Source organism: Vigna angularis, chromosome 2 (genome assembly GCF_016808095.1).
Source record: "Vigna angularis cultivar LongXiaoDou No.4 chromosome 2, ASM1680809v1, whole genome shotgun sequence".
Classification (NCBI taxonomy): domain Eukaryota; kingdom Viridiplantae; phylum Streptophyta; class Magnoliopsida; order Fabales; family Fabaceae; genus Vigna; species Vigna angularis.
The window spans coordinates 33,274,621-33,299,851 of NC_068971.1; the positions used below are offsets into that span (position 1 = coordinate 33,274,621).

A 25,231-nucleotide genomic window follows, 5' to 3' on the forward strand; every position below is an offset into this window, starting at 1 on the left:
CAACCATCACATTTTTTTTAAATTTTAAAACTATCCTTTATATATTTTAAAATATTCGTTGAAGATTTTTTTTAGTTTTTAGTTTATTAATTTACTGTATTTTAAATTAATATATAAATATTATTTAATTTTTTTAAAATTTATTATGTAATTATATAAATTAATTTTATTTTATTTAATAAAATAATTATTATTAATTTAATTTATTTATTATTATTTAAATAATTATTTAAATATTTTTTATAAGTTTACTTAAACAGATGTGCCACCCGTTACTGTTGAGTTTTTTTTTAATTTATTAATTTATTGTATTTTAAATTAATATATAAATATTATTTAATTTTTTTAAAAATTTATTATCTAATTATATATAAATTAATTTTATTTTATTTAATAAAATAATTATTATTAATTTAATTTAAGTATTATTATTTAAATATCTATTTAAACATTTTTTATAAATTTACTGTGCCATATTTATTGAGGTTTTTTTTTAAATTTTTAGTTTATTAATTTATTGTATTTTAAATTAATATATAAATATTATTTATTTTTTTAAAATTTATTACATAATTATATATAAATTAATTTTATTTTATTTAATAAAATAATTATTATTAATTTAATTTATGTATTATTATTTAATAAATTAGTTAAATACTTTTTATAAAATTACTTAAACGGATGTAGTCACATCCGTTAAGATTTTCTTTTTTTCTTAAATAAAAATAATAAATTAAAATATAAAATATGTAAATAAATGTCAAGACCCAAAACAGTGTTGACATTCGTTTTATAACAAGAATAAATTAAATATGGAGTGGTGCAGAGAGCATTTGGTGATTTGGTGGTGTAGAGGAAGCAACACTCTTCTAACTATTATAAGAAAATAATATTTCCATCTCCACACTCCAAAAACATCTGGTTGGCCCTAATTCTTGGGTGGTGTTAAAATAAAAAGAAAAAAGATAAATCCCTACTATGTCAAAGACATAAGCTGATATATTTATAAATAAAAAATCCAAAAAAAATAATTAAGCATGTTACAATTAAATTAATCACAAAATTATATTTAACAATGTCTAATATATTTTAATCATATCTACATGTAGATTATTTCACAAAATACAATCAGATTTGATCAATCACATGCACAGCTTTAGCGAAAGTTATACTAGTCAATCCAACCGCATAGAGATACGGCATTTACTTCTTTTGTATTTGTTCAACAATGTTCAAATTGGGCATTGCTAAAGTACTCTTCAGAAAATATCAGAATGTATGGCATCTCATTTTATTCTGGTCCTACTTTGGTTGTCATAAAGTTGATGAATGCCCTGCATTGCATCCAAATTTAGTAGCAGCAATAAATGGGAAGTACACCGGAGCTTAAACTGAAACAAGCAGAAAAACACATGTTGAACTACAATTTGAGAAAGTATGTAATCCAATCTATTATAATTGTAAAAAAAAAAACTGACATATACCTTCTACAAGCAGCAATAAATGTAGATACCTGAAATAAATACTTAAATCCCATCTAGAAATAGCAGTGAATAAGAGACTTCAGCACCTCAGCCAGTCTCGGAAATAGGATTGCATCTTTTCTCGATTAGCAGCATTCCCAACATTCACAGTTGGAATGATCTTGTCAGGTCTCAAAAACTGTGAAGATAAAGATAAATTCACTCAAAAAGGAGAACTAAACAATGCATTTTTGTCAAAATCATTAAATAAATTAACATGTCTCGGTGAAAGTAATCACAATATTCAGTTCCAGACCTGAACAAAATCTCGCAGTTCTGTATAGCTGGAATGCTCACTGTAGGGAACTCCTGGAAGAAGAAACGGGACTTGTGAAGTGTGCTGCAATGGTGGATAAATAACTTGCTACTTCCATACATTTTAAGAATTAGTTTTTAATAATTTGTTTCTTATTTATCAACTTAAAATTCAAAACAAAATTAATCATCTTGTTGCATATAACTTTACCTTCCTTCACCTAGTTTTAAGTACACATTTATCACGGAGTTAAAGGAAGAGAAGAGGAAAATATTAAATGAGGGAATGAATGAATTAATAATACAAGTAAAATAAAAAATTAATAGCAATTTTGATAAGAATGACAACGTCAATTATATTTCTTAAGTAACAGACATGAACAAAATTTTAAAGGCCTGTTTGACATCCAATGACTACTACTGAGCATTTCAGCATCTCAAATCATATCACTATACCCAGTCCACAACACTTCAGTCCAGTGCATTTTCAATACAAATAAGTACTAATAACACTTCATATTTTATAGCAACCGAAATGCAGTTAATCTTACCATAAATCGTGATATTTCCTTTGGTAACAGGTTTAATTAGTTCCAGATCGTTGCTTATCTTTTCATTGAAAGTCCAACCTAAAATTTTGAAGGAAGAAGTATAGGACACTTAATTAAGCGGCACAAATATCTTCTCTGTTGACAACTTAAAATACCAAGATGATTCGGAGGTCAATGTTATCACAAGTATTTGTAAAATACCTGTTGGACGGAACGCCAAAACTTCTGTGAATTGATCCTTGTATGTCTTCAAGTAATCTTTTAAGGTCTAAAGTAACAAGTAAAAACATGATGGTGAATTATGATATACAAAACAAAATTTTAAGAGGGCGGCGCAAAACTAAACCTCAGGTCTCAAAGATGACATGGGCAGGACATGGAGAAGCGTGTTCTTTCCTATTGTACAGAGTCTATCTGAAAGGTCGGACCAATCAAAAGCTTGTAAAATCCGTCTTCTTGAAGCATTGGCATAAATTTTTACCTGAATCATAACAACAATGCATAGATATTGCGTCACTGGATCAAACAACCTAAGAGGAGACAACATGGCAACTTAAAGCTACTTTTATCAATTCAGGGCAGAAAACAGTCTAAACCCATGAAGAGGAACCTCATAAATCTACCACAAAGTGCCATAATTGTTGTTTGCCAATAATGCAAGGTTGGAAACACCTTTACGCACAAATTTTGACATTGCAGAAGGATGAAAAAAAAAAACAAGCGAAAACTTCAAAATCATCAATAATATCGATTAGATCGTCATGAAGACAAACCAATCGCTCAGGTACCAATATACGATATTATTGATGATTTTATTGACGCTCTGAAGGATTAAAGAAATAAAGTGAAAACTTCAAAACCATCAGCTATATCTAGATTAGATCGTCATAAAGACAAACAATCCCTTAGTTATCAATATATGCTTTTGTTTTTCGTAGCACAACCCTTCTTGTCAACAATAAGGACAATTGAAAAAAAAAAAACAAAACCAGTCCAAATAGAAGTCTGCCCCGGAAAAACACACATACCCCAAGAGCTTTAGAAATTGCAAGATATACACATTCTTTGCCAATACTGTAAGCCCCAACGACCACTAAAGTTCTCTGATGAATTTTGAGATGGTTCTTTGTAATTTTGACAACATAATTTAGTACATCTTCCTTGGAAGGGAACCTGAACCAGAATTTTTTTAACAATCAGTCGAGATTAGTAAAACCAATGATTACATATCATAACCAAATTACAAGACCTGTACAAAAACCAGAACTTACCTGTACTTTGGATTGCAATATGTAGTATCCAAATAAAGTACATTTACACGTTGATTTACAAGAAGACGGTAAGCTTGCATTGGTTTACACGCTCTAAAGTCCCCAGTGTGCAAATAACGTTGGTCATTTGGGAGGCTAAAGTGAATCAAAGCCGCACCAGGGCAATGATTAGCTTCTAAAAAAGTCACTTTGACACCATCAATCACATGTTCCGTATTAAATTCCAAAGGGTGGATATACCTGTACAAATAAATATATATATAAAAAAAAAAAACACACACACACACACACATAAGGTAATCCCTTCACAGAAATGCAATGTGAAAAACATCATCAAGTGCAGTCTTATTTGTAAGTTCATGTAATTGAGCAATCTACAAACAGAGCAAAGGAGACATGGGAGTTTCTGAGTTCTTACAAAGGATTTACCGATAGACACATTTGAACAAGCCGTCCCGTGAGAGGAGAGCAATAGATAGGGCCATGAGACCATTTCTTGCTAAGGCCACCATAGTGATCGCAATGGAAATGACTAAGAAAATACGCTGAACACCCTTCAAGAGACCCATACCGAAAAGCATCAACAGTGAATGTTGTCCCTGCATTTGCAAATAAAGTATGTTCATTTAGAACATTTCATGTTTTCTAATTTTCATAACAAAATCTCAGGACAAACGTCCAAGATGGAACTATTGCCAAACTAATTTTTCAATCAATTTGTTTCATCAGTCTCTTGGACTAAAGCAAATTGCAGTTTCGGATGTACTTGTTCCATTAAGTCAGTTCCCTGACTCGACTTGAATTAGTGGAGTTATGATAAAAATTTCACCTGGGATTTTCTTATAAAAGGGACAGGAACGTGTAACCCTATTTTCACCACTGAAACGCTTTCTCTTGCGGAGAGATTTCGTGTTCTCGGACTCTTTTTCCCCGTCGCGCGAAATCGAACCCCAATTTCCAGGTTTCACAATCTTCCTTTCAGAAGAACTACCTCCTTTATCAGAATAAACATTCAAACTCGGTCCAGATTCAACTAAACCAACGACGTCGCTTCTTTTGAAACCCCAAATCTGGAACAGGTTGGCCTGCTTCATCTTCTTGCCTGAATCGCCCTCGAAATCGGAGTGTCTATTATTTTTATCATCCTGCAACATCAGCGAGGACCAATCGGTTCCGCAACGATAGAAATCAGCGGTGAAACTGCTCTTTTCCGACGGCGTTTCCGATCCGGGGAGTTGCGACGGAAAACTCTCGTCGTCCAGTGAAACGACGCCGAACGAAGCACCATCATCATCGTTAAGGTCGTAACCGTCGCCGTCGTGAGGTAACGGTTCTTCTCCTAAGGAAGGTGGTGGTGATGCGTCGGTGGATAGCGCCATCGCTTTCGTTACGGCGCGTAAATGGTCGAAATTAAATGCTATTTGGTTTTTTAAAATGATACCGCGGGAGATTAAGGAGACTGCGATAAATTACGGTTTTTAAATATTTTGCTTAGTTTTCTTTTGATATTTAATTTGTTTATTTATTTTTTCAAAAGTTTGTTTATTTATTTATTTAAAAATCAATTCGGTCAAGTCACACTTTTAGAAAGATGTCTGCATTGTTTAATATTGATAAATTCTACAAAAGTTTAGGAAAAAAAATAACAAATCATTACCATTTCTTTATGTATTTTATTTAAATTTCACTTGCTTGCCATACTTGTAGGTTACTTTTTTTTAAAGTACATTCTTATTTTTTTTTCACTTAAATTACTTTTAGTGTTTGGCAAAGAACTTAGTAATTTAAGTAAAGAGTGATAAATTAATATGAAAAATGTTACAAATTGTAAATCTTTTACTTAAGTCAAAGAAAATAGAAAACTCTGAGAAAACTTAAAAGAATTTCAAAAAATATAGAATAATAAAAATAGAAAATTATAGGGAGACTCTAAAATAAGACTGAATATAATTTAATAAATTAATAATCATAAACAATAGTGTACTATAATAATTTGTGTTAAACTCTACAATTTTTTTATTCTTGGATTCTTACTTTTTCTTTTTTTTCAATATATATTTGTTTCTTTTTTACGTGATAATGAATGACAATTCATTGATAAAGGGTTCCATAGCTTTGTAATCTCCCTTTATTTGATTGGTAATGAGTTGGGAATCACTTTCACACTGTAAATTTTTTACTTCAAGTTCATGTGCGGGGCATAGATTGGTAATTAACGATTCATACTCTGGTTGATTGTTGATGTGTTGAAGGTGAACCAAATTGATTGTTCTATAATTAGGTCACTGGGTCCTTCTAGTATATCTTCTAGCCCCACTTCACTTTTTTTTTAGGATTCATCCATGCTCAACGACCACCAAGAATGGTGTTCTCTTATTGTTAGGAGTTTTGTTAGGAAGTCTACCACTTAATGTGCTTTCATTGCCCCGTGATTTTGATAGGTGAGCCCAAACTTGGAAAACTCCATCGACCATGTGGTCATCCCGCCTACAAGCTTAGGCTTCTGCAAGTTTTGCCTAATAGGGTAGTCCAAACACATGTGTTAAAACTTCATAAATAGTGTTGAAGTCGTTGGGTTGAAAACATAAGTGTGAGAGGTTTTTTTGTTGTAGAGGTTTTCGTATAATAACATTACATCCATCATCTAACTCCAGAATCTCTTCTTTTCTTGGTCAGCAAATCCTTCATGAACTTTTCATAAGTAGGCATCTGCTTTATAGCTTTTATAAATGGAATGTTGATCTACAACTTCTTAATCGTATCCAAGAACCTTTTAAATTGTCTTTCTTTATCTTTCTGTGTTGCTCAATGTGGATATGGTAAGTGAGTGACAAAAGGGTTATTATTCGTGAATGATTTCCTTTTGCTTAACTTTCCCTCTTTATGTATTCTCTCATCTTCTCTCTTTCTTTTTCACTCACTTTCTCTTCTCGTATTCTCTCCTTTTCTTTTTTTTTTCTGCATAACATTTTTCTTTCTCTTTCTTAGATGTTTTTCTCACTCTCTACCTCTTTTTCTTCTCTAAATTTTTCACGTTCAAGGTCACTCTTTTTCTCTTTCAACTCTTCTTTTTCACACTTAAACTTATGCTCGTCCTCACTTTCTCTCGTCTTTTCTAGTTTAGATTTCTTACCTTTCTTTTCATCTCTCAAGTCATTAATAATTCCCTTACCTATTACAACTCCTTTCTTCGCGCTAATGGATTTGCATTACTCCTTTGGATTGATCTTGGTATTGGTAGTGAGCTTAGCCTCTTATTGTTCTACTAGCTGTTGTGCTAGTTGTCCAATCTATTAAGAAAAAATCATCTATAAGACTTATATGTCTAAACGTTCTCACATGTTATGAAGTTTAACCAAATAACATTAAACGAAATGAAAAATAAGCAAAACCATAAGTGTTAGGTTCAAAATCCCTAATCATCTAGCAACATGGGAAAGCCTTAGGAAAACACTTAGGCGTATATGTAACATAGAACAACCTAAGTTAAAACATCCAGACGCAACACAAAACGACTCCTAATTCAAAGCGTTTATGAGAGTCATGCTAAACTCGTAAGATATACTTTACCAAACGGTAATCAGTTAAACTCTCAATGGTTAAAGATGTTGAAGTATCAAGACATATTTGTTGCGTTCACATCTACTTTATTCCATATGCAAATAACCTACTACACGCATCCACTTACTACATTTGAAATATATAATAAGTGGACGTTAGAGACAAAGAAGACATTCATGGAATGTTCTCACCATCAAAAGTCGTGCTAGAAAAATAATACATCTTACTTTTATCAATGTACTAGAAAAGCAAGTATGCTTTAACAAGTTGACTTTAACCAACGACTGCTCCACATAACAAGACAGAGGAAGATTCAAGACAAGAACTCAGTCTAACGAATATCTTTCGAAGAGCCCTTTAAATAGAAGATGATTCAAAGTAAGAATCAAGAGGATAGCTTACAATTAAAATATCATCCTACGAAGAGAAGGAAAAACGTTTATAGAAAAACATAGAGAAGCTCAAGCTCAAAGAGAATATTTGAGAAGAGAAAAAGTAAGTCAAGAAACACTCTCAAGCGTCGTTGTAATATTATCTTAGGATTTGTAAGTAGAGAGAAAAGAGAGAAAAAATCATTGAGTCTGTATATTGTATTGTATTGAACATATATCCTCTCTATGAGAGTAATCGTCTAATGACTTATAAGTAATCAATTAATTACAATTCTAAAGAGAATTAAAACACTTGTTGTATAACTCAGGCAAGTTAAGGATAACTAGGCAACGTATCAAAGTGATACCAGGATTGTCTAGTGAAAACCAGGAGTGGGTGAAACTCAACTAGTCTAGGATAATAGGAGTTATTCGTTGACTAGGGATACTAGAACTGGTGAAGAATATTGCACAACCAAGAGTGAGTGAAACTCAACTAGGCAGTGTATTAGAGTGATACAAAGAGTGCATAGGGATACCAAGAGTGGTTAGAATACTCAGTTGTAATCTTGTTGAAGATTATAGTGGAACCTTCTAAGGTTAGAGGAGACTGGATGTAGCTTAGTTGGAGTGAACCAATATAAAAATCTTTGTAAATTTACTATTTAATTCTATCTCAACGCTTCTTTTATAAAACCTACAGTAGCATTTTCGCTTTAAGAGCTTCATGTATTAAACAATTATTCATTAAAGAAGAAGTCTTTACAAACATTGTAGCGTGTATTATGAATAACACTTGAAAAGAATTTATTGTTTGAAACTATTCGTAAGGTCGAGCATTTAACAACTCACTTGAAAAATCTTATACCTGTACAAAATTACTATATCAGAAAGGTTGCGAAAGATATTTCCATTAACACTATTCAACCCCCCCTTCTAGTGTTTTCAGGTACTTTACAATCTGCATCTCCAAGTTCCTAAGTGAAGTTTTAGTTTCTTCTGGTTTGAAGTGGAAACTTGGATGAATTGCACCAATGCATCCTCAATCTTTAAGACTATATCTTGATGTTGAGGCTATTGTCCCTGATAATTTGTTTATTTAGATTGCTTGTTGGTTGAACCTTCTACTATCATTCATGTAGTGTAACTCTTCTTCTCGTGAAAATTCAAGAGCATAACTTCTAGTATTCACTTGCACACAAATCACATTTCATTAGTTGTCGCTCTGAGTCGTGAGTTTTCGGCCCGAGATGTAGTTTTGCCATTTGTTTCTTTAACTCTTCCATTTGTTAAGAAATGAGTTTGTTCTGTGTCAATATGGCATCTTACGTTCCTAGCTCCAGTATTCCTCTCTTGAAAGGTTGATTTCCATCATACTGTGCTTGGTGATCACTAGTTTCTAGTGATTCTATGATAGTTATAGCTTCCTCCACACTCTCAATCTTCATGGTACTTCCTACTGGTGCATCCAACAACATTCTGGTTTGTGGCCTTAATCCATTATAGAATATGTTGAGTTGATCTATTTCATCAAATCCATGGTTGGGACATTTCTTTAGTAAGGTTTTGTATCTTTCCCAAGCTTCACAAAAGTGTTCATCCATGCCTTGAGAAAAGGTTGTAATTGTTGCCTTAACATTGATATATTTAGATGGAGGAAAGAATCTAGACAAGCATTCTTTCCACATCTTCCCAACTTGTCAAGCTTTGGTTTAGGTGAGATTGTTACCAAACTTTGGCCTTTCTTATAAGTTAGAATGGAAATAACCTAAGGTAAAAACTTCCTCATCATCAAAATTTGTTCCTAAGGTTCCACATAGTTCATAGAATGTGGCTAAATGATTGAATGGGTCTTCTTAATCTAATCCAGTAAATTGATTTTCTGTGATAAGAGAAAGTAAAACAAGTTTCATCTCTACTCTTTTTGATGGTCTTACTATGCTTGAGAAGTGGCATGACCGTCTTTGTTAACTGTAATCTGTAAGTAATCTTCTCTTATTTCTTTCAACAACTATTTGATTTGAATAGCCTAGTTCCAAATCAAGATTTGTTTTCATATTAGTATTAGCATTCACAACTTCGGTTTGCGACTTAAGCGATGGCGTCAGGATTTTTCTCTATTTTCTGCTCTTGTTGTTATACCTTATAAACGTTCTACCTTTGGATCAAACAACAAAACCTGTTTTTCTCTTCTTCTTTGCATACACAACAACTAAAAACAGTAGTGAACAACTTTATAGCACCAAATTTATGTAGAAATAGTGATGAAAGTTAATAAAATAGTAACCAAAAAACAGAAAAATAACAAAAGAATAAAATGGGTAAGTTCTTTTTACAACAATATACAAATTTATACAATGAGAAATCTGATTAAACAAATATTTCTTAATTCAAATCCTTGACAATGGTGCCAAAAACTTATTCGCATGGCTATTACAAGGTCATGAATCTACCAGAAAGTATATTGGGTTGATTTAGTAAACAAGTGTGGTATCCACAAGGATTTGGTGAAAATAACAGTGTTATGTTCAATTTGATCTTATATGAGACTATTTTTGTGTAAAAAGTGTGAGAGTGAAGAGTGAAAGTGTTGTCACATTAATCTAGAAATCAGTTTAAGCTATTAAAGGAGTGATTATAGTATTAAAACTTTGTTAGAGTCTAATTTCACATATTCATGCCTTCTTGCATTAGATCTTCCTTCAAGTCTACAACTTCACGTGATCAAGTCTTGGGAGTGCTCTTTATGGTACTCCAAGCTCAATCTGGTACCCAGATACCGCATACGACTCGCCTGCGTTACGAATAAGATTTTATTCTACTTGTAAATCTCTGGCCTATTTCATCTAGAAACACACAGAAAAACTGATTGGACCACAACTTACGACTAGATACCTCTATGCCTCAAGCCAGTTAAACAGGATAAGTGATTAGTTCATCCCAAAATCAACATAAATCAATTAACCACTTGAAATCAAATGAAAACTGCATAAATGAAAGTGTCACCAAATACAAGAGAGTTTGAATATGTTACATCATGCTCTAACACATGAAGATTTAGCTCCTCATGAAGAGAGACTCACTAGAGTTTTTCTCTAAACTCACCCTAAGAAGGCTAAGATCGAAGTCTAGTTCTCTCGTTTTGATCTTTCCACCTCTTCTCTCCTACTTCTCCAAGGTGTTTGTATTTATAGACTTTCACAGCACGACTCATGTGGTGGCTCACAGCTTCAATGCCAAGGTCTCCTCCCTTGTTGGGTTTCCTTTGTGGTTTAAGCTATAAAGATCTGGGCTCGAGCTGCTTGAGGTTGCTTAATAATGAAACACTCTCTCATGGCTCAAGTCTTAGTTGATGGCTTAAGGAAACTTTCCTTGGTGAGTTTTCTTATATGGCTCACGCCCTCAAGTGGCATTTTAGTCGTGGCAAGTCATATTCTTCCAAAATGAATGTAATTCTTCTTATTTTCACCAAAATTAAGATTTAACTCCTTGAATTCACGTGTTTATGAAAAATAAGTAAAATTGGGGTAGTTATCACAAATTTTATACATAATCAAAACAAGATAAGTGATAATTAAGCATTGAAGTTCACTAATATCAAGCACTTGTCACATTCCAAGGAATGGTACATCTCTACTATGGGAGATCATTATCACTACAAGAAATATTACATTTACATACAAATATTTATATACGGATTGTAATTCGTATGTAATTCAAATATTACATACAAATTTTATATACGGATTTTGAAAAATAAATTATATACGGATATTATATACGGATTTTTATCTACCAAATATCTGTATATAAAAGCCGTATATAATTTTAGCTCGTGATGTCCGAAAGATTTTCGAAAGATAAAATTTGTATGTAATTTTTGTAATTCGTATATAACTAAAAACAAATTTTATCTATCGATATTATATACGGATTTGGAAAATCATTATTTAAAATAAAAATCAAAGTTTCAGCCTCTTTCCTCAAACCCTTTTTCCTCGAACCCTCTTTCCTTAACCTTCTTCACTTTTCTCTAAGCTTCTTCCCCATCTTCACTCCTCTTCATGCTTCTCCTTCAATTCGACGTGAACTTCTTGGGCCCTCCTTCGAGCTTTTTCTTCGTTTTCATCAGTGCGTGCGTGTGGCTTTTCTCCTTCGTCTTGAACACTATCTTCCTTTCAGGTTTGCTCTCATCTTTCACATTTCGTCTTCCTCGAGTTTCCTCTTTCCACTCGAGAGCTCCTCATTCACAAACCATTTTTCTTCACACAATCTTCTTCTTCTTTCATATTTAGCTTTTCCATAGCCTTTGCAACCATCGAACGTTTGTTCTACCGATTCATTAGTCGATCTACATCTCTAGTTAGGGCCCCAACCTCTTTTCACCATTTTCTTCATTTTCAACCGATTAAATCCTTTTTTCTATCGATTAAAAGCCTTTCCACCGATTGATTCTTCGATTAGCATCATTTACACCGATCAATCTTGCATTTGCACCGATTAATCGATCCATTTTAGGTTTCCTTCGTCAACCTAGGGTTTTAGGGTTCTTCGCGTCGAATCCTCTCCGTTTTTGGAGTATTCCTGGATTCTCAGGGTTTGGAAGAAATTGCACACAAATGTTATTCAGGAGAACAACTGAAAGATGCGTTGTCCAGCTGGAGCTATGCTTTCACCACAACTGCAGGTATCACTGGTTGGGATGACAAAGATTTCAGGTAAACAAATGGGTCCTTCGTACTTTCTTTGGTTTGAGAGTGAATGAAGCATAAGTTAAGGTTGTGAAAGAGAATACTGTAAGAACATTATTTATATAATTTTGAAACTTCTTTTGAAAGTGTTTTCTTTCTGAGTGTAATGCATGTGTTGTTAACTTGTTAAACTAAACATTAAGCATCAATAATCAATAATTATTTATCTTTCTTATATTCATCACAGGGGATAAGAGCTATCGAAGGATTGTCCCTGAAACTGCATTCCAGCATTAGAGATTGCTTGGAAGCTCGTTCTTTCAAGAAAATGAAGAGACTAAGACTCCTACAACTTGATCATGTACAACTTAGTGGAGATTATGGGTACCTACTTCCAGTAAGATGGCAGAGTTTTTGTTATTTCTCTTTTGTACATTCTATTTATCTTGCTTTCATGCACAGATGACTGAGTATGATGAGTATGGCACACCTCTGGATCGTGAAACATTTATGAAAGAGCTTGGGAATTTCTACAGATAGCGGTCCTTGGAATTTAAGCCTCCTAAGTTTTACGGAGAGCCTCTAAATTACCTTAAGTATGTATAATATCCCCTGTGACGCAAGGGTGTAACCCCTTTCTCATAAGCATTCTAAAGGCTAGTTTAAGTTGGCCTAACCTCCTTGATATTTGAATGTGTTATTACATTATTCTGATAGTGGATCCCTTACTTTTCAACTGGCTGCAGGTTGTGGAGAGCTGTTATCAGACTGGGTTGCTATGATGTGGTATGGACTTGTCTTACATGTTATTTTTGACAGATCATCTCTTTGAATAGTTCTAGGCCATGGCTGTAATTCTTGCATTACTTTTCTTACTTCAAACTCAAGGTTGTTGTTAATGTTAGGCTTAATTACCTACTTAGTCCCCATGTTCGGAGGTAATTTGTTGTTTAGTACCCGGGTTTAAAAATGTAGGCATTTGATACCTATGTTTTGAAATTTGTATCAATTGAATCCTACCCACTTAACGCTGTTATAATTGATAACGTTTTTCTGACTGTGTATGTGATTTGTGCAATCGTGGCAATGAGGTGGCTTAAGTGACTTGACGTGGCAGGCTGAATTGGGAATTTGAAATGGGGTTACATTTTTTAAATTGGGGAAATAAACTAATTAGGGTTTTTTTTATAGGTAGCTAGTAGCAGAGGTTAAAGAGGTGAACTGAGGTGGGGGTGGCCTTCGCCGCGAGAGGATCCTCTACCTCATCCGAAGTTTCGCCGGCGACGCTAAGCACCACCAGGACCACTGCCGGCGATGCCGTTCACGCCCGTCGGAGCAGTTCTGGCCGCCGCCTCCTCCAAGCAGACCGCCGCAAGTTGCTTCTGGTCTCTCTCCTTCTCTTTTCACCGTCGACCCAGCCACCCGTGCCACCACCTCTTGCGTCGTCGGCAAACCCCAAATACCACCGGATCCGTTCCCAACCGCGACGCCGTCAGCCTTGGAAGTCGCCGCCGATTGACTCTCCCCTTCTCCTTTATCTATTTTCTGTTTTTATGTTTGGGTAGTTAGGAATGGTGGGTTTCTGTTGTGTGCGCGTGTTTCCTGTTCAAAGATTCAACTCCTTTGGTGGTGATTAGAGATGAAAGGAAGCTTGATGGCTTAGTCCCAGTATCTGGTTTGGTTTTCTGGAATTCTGGGTGGTTGGCGGAGGGATAATGATTGTTGCTGGAGGGAAGTTTGGTTAATGGGTAAAGTTGAACTGGATGCTGGTTGATGATTGTGATGTTGGCTGTGAGACGGTGGAAGGGAAATCACGGGTGTTGGAGGTGATTGAAGAAGATGAAGACGTTAGGCGCAGGCCGTGAGTTGTTGGAGACGAACGCTCGTGAGGAAGACGAACGCTCGTGAGGAAGACGAACGCTCATGAGGAAGACTGGATGAGAATTGGCCGTGCGATAGGTTGGAGGTTCAGTCTTGGAGGAAGCCTGCCACGTCAAGTCACTTAAGCCACCTCATTGCCACGATTGCACAAATCACATACACAGTCAGAAAAACGTTATCAATTATAACGGCGTTAAGTGGGTAGGATTCAATTGATACAAATTTCAAAACATAGGTATCAAATGCCTACATTTTTAAAACCGGATACTAAACAGCAAATTACCTCCGAACATGGGGACTAAGTAGGTAATTAAGCCTTAATGTTATTTCTAATAGCTTCATCCCGTTCATATCTTGCGTAGGATAAAAGGGTCGTTTAAATGAACCAAATGTTTGCATCACATGGACTAACCCTAATTGATCTAGTTGCTCTATCAGGTATTTCAAGCAATTGGTGCTGTCAGAGGATTTCTAAGACCATATTCTCTTGTAAGTAGTGAAAAATTTCAAGAATAAAGCTTTTGAATATTACTTTAAATTTAATTTATGCTTTTTCTGGTTGCTTTTGAATATTGTAAGTGCATGAATCATCTGATAATTGGGTTGCTCTATTTGCATCAATGCTTAATGGTCCTGTTAAGTTTTTTATTATAACCACTTATTAGTTATGATTGCATTAATGTTTGCATCTGATATTCTTTCATGACTAATTTCAGTTCATATCTTGTAATATACTTGTAATGAAATGAAATAAAAACTAGAGAATAAGATTTTTCATTGCTCCTGCATCTCTATCCAAGTTACGCATGGTTGGATTAAATTTCTATTAATTATTAATACTTATTAAATTACTGCTTTTATTTTCACAACTTTTCTTTTGTTTTCGAAGTATTATATGTTGATTTTATATCACGATGCTTTTATGTATTACTTGAAATGATGATTTGACTTTTATTTTAATGCATAATTTATTAAATAGCATCATACAATGTTAGAAATTAAAAAATAGTATTTTTTTAATTTTATAAAAAAGGGAAAAATAAAGAATCAAATTTTAATCATTTAAATTATAAACATATTTAATAAAGTTTTGTTGAATGTAACTTAATTAAAAAGTAGAGTAGTATTCTAGTATAAACCCGCATCAGCTTTTCAATAAAAATAGTAATGAATTTACGTAGTCGCCCGACTTTTTAATATGATTGATGCCTACTTTTCTGATATACTATTATAATTGTTTTTTTTGTGCAGATCGCAATTATATTTATTTACATATCCCTGTATAGAAGGGTCTCCAACAACATTTAAATCACATTCTAGTAGATTGGGTCACCTGTAATGTAAAATACCTATAATGTTATGAATTTTATTAAATTCATCTTAATGTTCTTGGTTTTGATCTTCTTAATTATTTAATAGAGTCTGTCAACTTTATGTATGACCATCCAATTGCATTTGATTTTGTCAGTATATGGCATCTAATGGTCCTAATCCACCTCCTCCACTCTAGGCACAATCTAATAAGGAGAAGGGAAAAAGCAACGTGATGTTGTTATCACGGTGATGGAGTGCAACGACAATGTCAATCCAAGATGAACAAAATTCGTAGTGATTATTAGGAAATTATAGACTTGTCAGTCTATGTTGTTTGACATTTTATGAATTGTAGAATTTATATTGTTTGAGATCTTAGGAACTGCACAATCTATTAATGAATATTAGACATTTTGTAAATTTATTTGATAATGATTTTTAAGTAATATATATCTATTTTTAGTGTGAAATGTTTGATATGGTGTTAAATAAAAGTTATTGTGGTGGTTGGTTGTATGTATATTACAAGTTTGTAATTAATGTATGTGCAGGTATTGAATAAAACAATTTTTTCTATAAACAATGTTACATACGGATTTGTCCGTATATAATTATATACAGATTTTATATATGAATTTTTTCGTATATAATTATATACGGATTTTTCCGTATGTAATTATATACGGAAAAATCCGTATATAATAGTAACTACGATCATTTTATATATGGATTTTTTTCCGTATATAGTTCGTATGTAATACTATTTTATATACGGATTTTTGAGGTTTTATACGGATTTTGGCGATAGATAATAACGATTTTTCTTGTAGTGTATAAGGAATAAAATGGCTTGAGTGATTTTTCCATTCAAAATTAATTACGTTTGAGTGTAATGCCTGCAAGTCAGCATGATGTTGTTAAAGGAACTGTTGGGTCAAGGTTTTAGTTTGAGTTCACAACAACACATCAATCTAGTGTTGTCTCTTGAGTTGCTTGTTCTGGTCAAGTAGCATATTGGATTTGGTTTTGGATAATATTCATGAAGTTGGGATCCATTCTTCTAGGTGTGGGATTGGAATGCAAGGAATGTTTTGAGGAATAAATGAGTGAGGTAGGAGATAGCTTTATTGAAGCCCTACAATGGGTGCTAAATTTTCTTATCGGGTTTGTACTTGGTATCTAAAAGTCACGTGGCAAGATCTTAGAAGTAGCGTTATAAGTCAGGTCAGTTTTGACAAAGGAAGATCAATCTTCAAAAGACTCTCAAATTCTTCAGTAAGTAAGAAAATTAAGAATCTTTTAAAGTTAAGTGAGAAAATAATAGAATGCTTAAGTGCATAATAATCCCTTATCGAGCTCTCTTTGTAAAGCTTGTGTGAGATGTGTTTTGTATTAAACATCTATATGGTAATGTCAAATAATTACCTCATAAATGAGAAAATAAAACGGCTATATGACTTAAATATTTATCATGAATGAAATTGTCGAGCTTTAATGGTGCATTAAAACTTTTTTATTGACACGACACGTAGAATAATTATATTTAAAAAGAATTAAAATGATATTATTTTATTAAAACGTATACTTTGTTATAATTTATAAAGTAAATTGTGGTTGAATATTCTTTGAAGTGCTTTTGGATGTATATAATTACTTCATATTAGTCTTTAAATGTTTTGAAATTCAAAACCAATTCATACAAACAAGATATGAAATTCATATTAATCCTTAGTATAAACGAAGTGAACTAACATTATTAGTTTTGTAGACCAAATCCATGTCACCTCTCACCTCCTAATCAATGTTCTCATCAATGTTCTTAATACATATGCAACTACCCTATTGAAATGATGTTAAATTTAGTACACAATATTTAAATAAAATTTAATTTTTTTTTTGTAAAACATGTCCTTTTGATTTGTTTTCTATTTCTTCCTTTTTCTTCTTCAACTTCGTATTTCTTTTTATTCTTTTACTTCTTCAACTCAATCATTTACCATTAATTTACACTAGTGCAGAAAAGATTGTAGACGTCTGGTATTTTGGGATTTTTACGTCTGATCTCGACCTGACGTATTGACGGGTGACGTTGATAGGACATCGGTTTGCAATGTAAGACGTCTATATAGACGTCTGACACTACACATCAAACGTCTATATAGACGTTTGACACTATAGATCAGACGTCTATATAGACGTCTGACACTACAGATCAGACGTCTAAAGCGTCGTCGTATTTGATTAGATCTTTCTCTGCTTGAGGCCTCTCGGGTTACTCCTGGCTCATGGTGATTCGAGTTTACAACTTTATATTTTAGTTGAAGAGAATGGATTGTACGTTTTTTTTGTATTGGATGGTTTTAAAAACATAGTGAACGGATTGGAGGAGTGCAAAACGCAAGAAATCGCCGCCCAAGAATGCCGCCCAAGGACACGAGGAAAACTGCACCAAAACCCAACGAAAATGCATTTTAATCGGTTCAAATGAAAGATAATTCATCAAAGAGTATTGTAGTCGGAGTAAAACTAATTTTAAACGGTGCAAAAGTGAGAAAACGAACCTGAAAAATGTAGCCCATGAAGAGAAAACACGAGGAAGATGATGAACATTAAGTGCACGTAGTTGCTGCCTCATGTTCACGGTGTTTTAATGCAGCCATATAGACGTCTATTCCCCCACATCAGACGCCTAAATGACTTTAGAAGTCGGATTGGCGGGATCTGACGTCTAAATGGAGTCAAAAAGTGACTTTTTAGATTTCAAAAATGAGTATATAGAAGTCTGTTCCCCCACATCACACGTCTATATGGCTTTAGAAGTCGAATTGGCGGGATCTGACGTCTAAATGGAGTCAAAAAGTGACTTTTTAGATTTCAAAAATGAGTAGATAGAAGTTTGTTCCCCCCACATCAGACGTCTATAGGGCTTTAAAAGTCGAATTGGCGAGATCTGACGTCTAAATGGAGTCAAAAAGTGACTTTTTAGATTTCAAAAATGAGTGCATAGAAGTTTGTTCCCCCCACATCAGACGTCTATAGGGCTTTAAAAGTCGGATTGGCGGGATCTGACGTCTAAATGGAGTCAAAAAGTGACTTTTTAGATTTCAACAATGAGTACATAGAAGTCTGTTTCCCCCACATCTTTCCCCCACATCAAACGTCTATATGGCTTTAGAAGTTGGATTGACAGGATCTGACGTCTAAATGGAGTCAAAAAGTGACTTTTAGATTTAAAAAATGAGTATATAGAAGTTTGTTCCCCCCACATCAGACGTCTATATGGCTTAGAAGTCGGAGTGGCGGGGTCTGACGTCTAAATGAAGTCAAAAAGTGACTTTTTAGATTTCAAAAATGAGTATATAGACGTTTGTTCCCCCCACATCAAACATCTATATGGCTTTAGAAGTCTGTTCCCTTCAGAATAGATGTCTATATGGTTGTTTTATTTACGAAAAATGCCACCGATCATTTTTTACGTTGGATATTCGAGGGTCGGACGTCTAAGGGGTGACGTTAAAGGCCTTTTTCGCACTAGTGTTAATTCCATATTCTAATCCTACCAATTTTGAAAATAAACCTCTATTAGAACTTAACACCTAATTTTAGAAATTTGACTGACAAAGTAAATCAGCACAATCACAAACAATTGATATCCTAGGAAGTGTTACCATCGTTCTATTATATCAACCACGAATATCAACAAATATGTGCTCATTACCTTCACTACCAATTAAGACCACTTCATATTTTGTTGTTGAATTCTCATCCATTGTAGTGAGAAAGACAAAAAAAACCGCTAATGAATGAAATGGAAGCTTGTATTCCTTCATTGAATAAATAGATAGGCTAAAATAGAATGTGATTTATTTATTTATGTGATGATTCAATTATAATGGTGAAGATTACATATGTAGAGAAAAAGTTTTAAACAGTATTAAATTTTGGAGGATTGAAATGAGTGGTGCTAATGAGTTAGGGAAATGAGTGAAGTAAAAAAAAAGAAAAAAGAAAAAGTACATCAAAATAAAATAAAATAGAAAAGGACTTGATTGAAGAAAAAGAAAGTTTATACAGGTATTATATGTTAAGATTAATTATATTTTATTTTGGTTCATGTATACATGACAATTATATAGGTAACATGTAAGGATGTTAAAAAGAAAGTTAATTCTAAAAATAAACGGTTGAAGCTAACAAAATTGTTTTAAAGAATTTCACAATAAGGTTATTAGATGGTTAAGAGGGTCATTTAATGATTTTTCAAATTAGTTAACAAAAATTTTTTAAAATATTTTTATGATGGTAAAGAGAAGCATTGTATAAGTACTAAAAAAAATAATGAATACTTTTATTTTATATTAGCTCACCTCTAATCTGTTGTACATTCAATTATCTAAATGCAAACTACAAAATGTTATGCTAAAAACAAATATTTACAAATATTCTTTAGGCTTAATAGCCTCTTTTGTCCCCAATTTTGCTCGATTGTGTCAATTTGATCCCTGATTTTAAAAAAGTGTCAATTTGATCTTCACTTATTAAATTTTGCATCAAAATTGTTCCTTCCGTTAAATAGAAACAAACAGCTTTAAAGATGGATGATCTGGTAGAAGATGTGGCATTTTGTAGATATATTTATGCTTACGTGTCAGAGAATGAGTGCAGAGATGGAATTTAGAATTGCATTTGGTAGAGCCCCAATCCAAATGGAGGTCGAGGTGTCGAACGCTTCCACTGACTGCAGCCGTAATCCATGTCTGGATACTTACAAGATGACCATAGGTAGAGCCAGATCTCAGGCGAAATCTATGGAGGGGTTGGTCTCTATCACGCGAAAGCAAGAAAGAGTCCACGGAGTGTAGAAAATGAGAGTAAGCTTCATTGTTTTTGTCATAATCAAAGAGGTCTCCGTCATAGTGGAAATAAAAAACGAAGGTCTCTTCTCCACCGATCGTTGACAGCGGCATCGATCGTCGACAGCGCCACCTCAACCACGCTCAAGAACACAACCAACGTCGTCCAGCAACCACAGTGAATCACATCACCTCCATTGACGCACAAGAAGAGCAACCACAACGTCGTCCAAAACCCCAATCGAAAAAATCCCCAAATTGCAGAACCCTAATCACGTAGAAACCATCCCCACCGCAAGAATCTCATCGCGCATCAACATCATGCCTCCTCAGACCTGCAAAGCAAGAGAACCAAACCACAGCCATGGCGGGGGCGTAAGAAAGAGGGGTTTAGGGGTGGGGGTAGTGATAGGGTGTTGGAGGCAGAGCGGGCAGAAAGGGAAGTGAGAGAGGTTTAATTATAATTAAAAGTAATTAAAAGAAAAACATTAATCCAAATTAATTATAATTAAAGAAAATACTAAACACGTCACCATACATACAATTTAAAAATATCAGTCTTCTGCCAGATCATCCATCCTTAACGCCGTTTGTTTCTATTTAACGGAAGGGACAATTTTGATGCAAAATTTAATAAGTGAGGACCAAGTTGACACCTTTTTAAAACTAGAGACCAAATTAACATAATCGAACAAAACTGGAGACAAAAAAGACTATTAAGCTTATTCTTTACTACTACTCCTAGCTTCGAGTTTGCATGAGTGTACAAAATCTCTCCAGATTAAACATTATATTCTCCTGAGTTTAAACATAAGTTGACAATGTGTCTATAGTCTAAATATACAAAGCACATCTAGACTATGTACACAAAACTTACCTAAACTATGTACACAAATAATGAAAAAATATAAACAAATGCACGTAAGTTCATTTTTCATTGCATCGTTGTCAAGTCTTCATGTGAATGACAAACTTCCTCACCACCCAAAAAAAATATCAGTTGCGACATGTGCTTTTATGTTGTTTTTATTGTCAAAGATTTAGCATAAACCTTTGACTTTAATCTAACACTTCGATGTAATACTTCCTTTTCTAAAGTAAAGTAAACACTTTATTTGAATAACTATGTTAATGGTACTAACCACATAGTTACTAAATCTAAGTATTACTAATTCATATTACTTATATTTGTGAATTTTTTTGAAGAGTATCATGTATAATTGTCACCATTGTTCTAAATAATGTGAATCATGGATTGATAAAAAATATTTTGACTAAAATGCTATAGAAAAATATTAAATTTTCAAAAGTTTAAAAAATCAAGACTTTAAAGTTGTGTTTTTTAAGGAAAATAATAAATAATTGTTTTGTTTTGTTTTGTTATTTACATTATTCGTTGGAAACACATGCATTTAGTTGTATATATTTTCACTTAAGAAGTAATTTTTTTATCATAATTATTGAAATAAAAAATATTATTATTTTATAAAAAATAATTATAAAATAAATAATTTGTATAGTTTTTATTGTAGGTATTTTTTTTTATTATTTAAGTGAGTTTAAAAATTAGTTATATAAAACCTAAAGAGTAAAATGATAAAATGAGTTGTAATGATAAAAATATTATTAGTAACAAAATATGATAGATTACATAACTTTTGTAAAGAAGAATCCTCTTAGTTATAGATAAATTTTAAAGTATAAAAACAACAAAGTTAATAGATAAGGTGATTACTATTATGTCCTTTTTAAAAACACGTTTTAAAACTTTTATGTGTCTTTATTATTGGTTGGTATTTGAAATTATTTTATACATCATTCTACTTAGGGATATTAATGTAATTTGCCTTCCAAGAAGTCCCAAGTATAAGAAGACACTGTACAAACAAGATATAAGGTGATTGGTCTACTTATCTAAAGAAGTCTCACTTTAGTGTTCTCCATCCTTAACGACCGAGGGATCGTCGTCAACGTCACTCTTCGCTAACACATAACACCTAGCTCTACGAAAACTTTTCATGACGTTTTCAACATTCTCTCCCTCACCGATTTGTTTATTTTGGGATTATCTCCTCTTGGTGTAATTGATCTCACCAATACAGTCAAAATATAAATTGTAATTCGTATATCAATTCGGCTCATCACGAATTTAAGTTGGGTTGAGTTTGAAAAAAATGTAATTTTTTATATGAACTAGTTTTTAACCCAATTCACTTAGAACCTGACTCACCGGGTTGAGCTCGTAGTGAGTCGGATTGACTCACCAATCCACCTAATTTAATTTAATTATTTATTATTTTGTGTTTTAATATTATTAGTTAACATTTTTTTATTACATTGTAGATGATAATAAAAAAGAAGATGTTTTAAGAGAGAAAAATATTATAAATTTATCTATTTAAGACTGTAATATTATAAATGGACAAGTGATACAAAAATCATCAATATTAAAAATTTATTTGTTTGCTTTTTATATATAATTTTGTATTACGCTTGGATTGTATGATCTTTTTTTAGTTTGAATTGACTTTGGAGTTTAACATCATTTTAGTGTGAGGTTTATTTATATTTGGATTAAAAAAATTATAATTTTTTTATTTTAAAAAGAAACTTATAATTAAATGAGGGAGGCAGCCAACCCGTTTAACCCACCAACCCGTGGTGGGTCGGGTCGGGTTTAAATTTTTTCAACTTGCTAATAAGTGAGTTGGGTTGAATTGACCCACTAAGTGACTAACTCATGGTGAACCAGATCGAATCGAGCCAGGTTATCTTTTTTGACAACTCTAAGTCTCACCATTTATAACGTGACAAGTTAAGGACAGATCATGGACAAAGAGGTGATGGACCCAGTAGTGGTAATTGGTCCAGTATTGAATGAACCACAATTTATTAATTTATCATTAATGTTATTAATATTTTCAATTAAAATCAATCAATAAAATAAATTATTTTCTAATTCCTTTACATAATAATTAATATGACATTGTATTTTATTTTGTTGTTGAATGCTCAAATTAATTATAAGTATAGTACAAGAGTTTGAGTATACAGTGATATCATTCATACTCAGGTTTACTAGTATGAGTAGAAATGATAACTTAAGAGAGGTTGTTTAGATTAAGAGAAAGTAAATATCTTTAACAAATAATTTGTAATAGATATCAATAACTTTTTTTATTTTGATAATAATACATTAATTATTTATTCATTATAATAATAAAAATAAAATATTAATAAAAAATTAAAGATGTAATCTAATATGTATAAATTTTTACATAAATATCTATTCATAAAAGTTAAGTCGCCATTTTTCTCATAATATGTGATAACATTCTTTTCATTTTTTATGTTTTTGTTTTGTTCACGTACAATACACTGTGCATGTAATGAATAAACTAAAGCCTAATTAAGTTTAAAGTTTCTAATTGTAACATTCAAATTTTAGACGTTTACAAAAGGATAAAATAAGACATTATAAGATTGATAAACAAAATTAATTGTGTGAACATAAAATTATATAGGGTCAGTATAGTTATAAAAAAATCATAATAATAAAATATATCTAAAATAACTAAAAAAAACTACTAGACGACAAAGAAGAATACTTCGCAGTATTATTATTCTCCACTAGAAATGTATTAAAACCTATCCCTCATCTACTCACACTAATAAAGTGATCATTGTAAAAGAAACAAACTAAACACAAGAAACAACAATATAAGCTAATGTGCAAAAACGTTTTCATAAAACAAACATAAAGATATTATCATAAATCAATCATTCATACGAACAATCATATCAGATATGAAGACTCATAATGGACTCAATTATCTAGATAAAGCATTGATGTGAAATCTCGAGGGTCTTGCACTTGTGGTGAACTCTACAACTCTATAGAGTCATTCTCAATGGATTTCACCCTACCACACACAATGTTAGTCCATTAACATCTTTGGCCAAGGTAAAGCCCCTAAACTAAAACCTCCTACACCTCTCACCATATATCTCATTCTACTTTATCTGAGCTTGAATGATTATTAGAGTGATAGGATAACCTCCATCATCTCAACTCCTACATCAATACGTAACTAAAGAAATGCCACCATAAAATCTCCCCACAAGATCCTTGGAATTATGTCAAACACATACAATGCTCATCCTCATCACAATTTCATACATCATTACTTACATGCATATTTATCCATATATCTAGCAATCATTCTTAGATAAACATCATAAACCAACTATCATTTTAACATCACATGGTCCTCATTAAACATACTAGAAGAGTACATATAAAATAGTATCAAACTTTATTAATTTCATTCCATGAGAACATATACTCGTTCAAAGAGTAGTGCCTAAAGACCCACTCACCCAACGACTAGAAAAAGAACTTGAACACAAATAACAAAGGCAAGAATATAACAAGATTTGTTATAGAAAACAAAACTCAAACCACAACTCTACTCCCCCTCTAACAAACCTAACTCTTTATTTCCTCAAACCTTCATAATTAAGAAAGAAAATTATCTTTGATATAGTCATCAGTGTGCACCCTCGTTACTATTATCAAGACATTTTATGTTTTTAATACTTCTAGTTAGATACACAATCTCTAGAATATAAACTTTAAACTCTAAAACTTTGCAAGACGTGACAAACCCACAACCCTTAGGTCATCTAAGGACAAACGACTATAATACCAAAATGTAACATCCTAATTTTGGCAGCTTACAACTGATAAAATAAGACATTGTAAGATTGATAAACAAAGTCGATTGTCTCAACATATAATTATATAGTATTAGTATAATTATCTAAAAAAATTAACCATAATAATAAAATATATCTAAAGTAAGGAAAACTACTAGACGAAAATGAAGAATACTTCATAGCATAACTGTCCAACACCAAAGATGCTTCAACACCTATCCCTCATTTAATCACACCA

At 32.6% G+C, this 25,231-nt stretch overlaps 1 protein-coding gene and 1 long non-coding RNA gene across 13 annotated transcripts; one reads left to right on the plus strand and one right to left on the minus strand.

Annotated features, from left to right (window-relative positions):
* Positions 1 to 853: 853 nt before the first annotated feature.
* On the minus strand, positions 854 to 5,053 carry LOC108328039 (DNA cross-link repair protein SNM1). 4 transcript variants are annotated; one of them, XM_052872919.1, is made up of 10 exons: positions 4,433 to 5,053; positions 4,022 to 4,202; positions 3,604 to 3,843; positions 3,361 to 3,505; positions 2,679 to 2,813; positions 2,534 to 2,600; positions 2,333 to 2,410; positions 1,783 to 1,835; positions 1,517 to 1,665; positions 854 to 1,337 (listed from the first exon to the last, which is right to left on the minus strand). In XM_052872919.1, exons 1-9 carry the CDS (start codon positions 4,980 to 4,982, stop codon positions 1,567 to 1,569), a joined length of 1,548 nt encoding a protein of 515 aa, XP_052728879.1. In that variant the 5' UTR covers positions 4,983 to 5,053; the 3' UTR covers positions 854 to 1,337; positions 1,517 to 1,566. The 4 variants fall into 4 exon arrangements, with proteins under 4 accessions (XP_052728879.1, XP_017417304.1, XP_017417303.1 ...); XM_017561815.2 differs by having other exon boundaries at positions 854 to 1,394; positions 1,488 to 1,665; XM_017561814.2 differs by having other exon boundaries at positions 854 to 1,394; positions 4,433 to 5,052.
* A 6,467-nt stretch (positions 5,054 to 11,520) lies between these two features.
* LOC108328420 (uncharacterized) lies at positions 11,521 to 15,889 on the plus strand. Of its 9 annotated transcripts, none has more exons than XR_008247445.1 (6): positions 11,521 to 12,253; positions 12,474 to 12,623; positions 12,689 to 12,822; positions 12,973 to 13,012; positions 14,546 to 14,596; positions 15,618 to 15,889. It is a non-coding gene; the product is annotated as an uncharacterized LOC108328420 (long non-coding RNA). The 9 variants fall into 9 exon arrangements; XR_008247448.1 differs by having other exon boundaries at positions 12,474 to 12,610; positions 14,534 to 14,596; positions 15,576 to 15,889; XR_008247446.1 differs by having other exon boundaries at positions 12,474 to 12,610; positions 14,534 to 14,596.
* Positions 15,890 to 25,231: the final 9,342 nt, after the last annotated feature.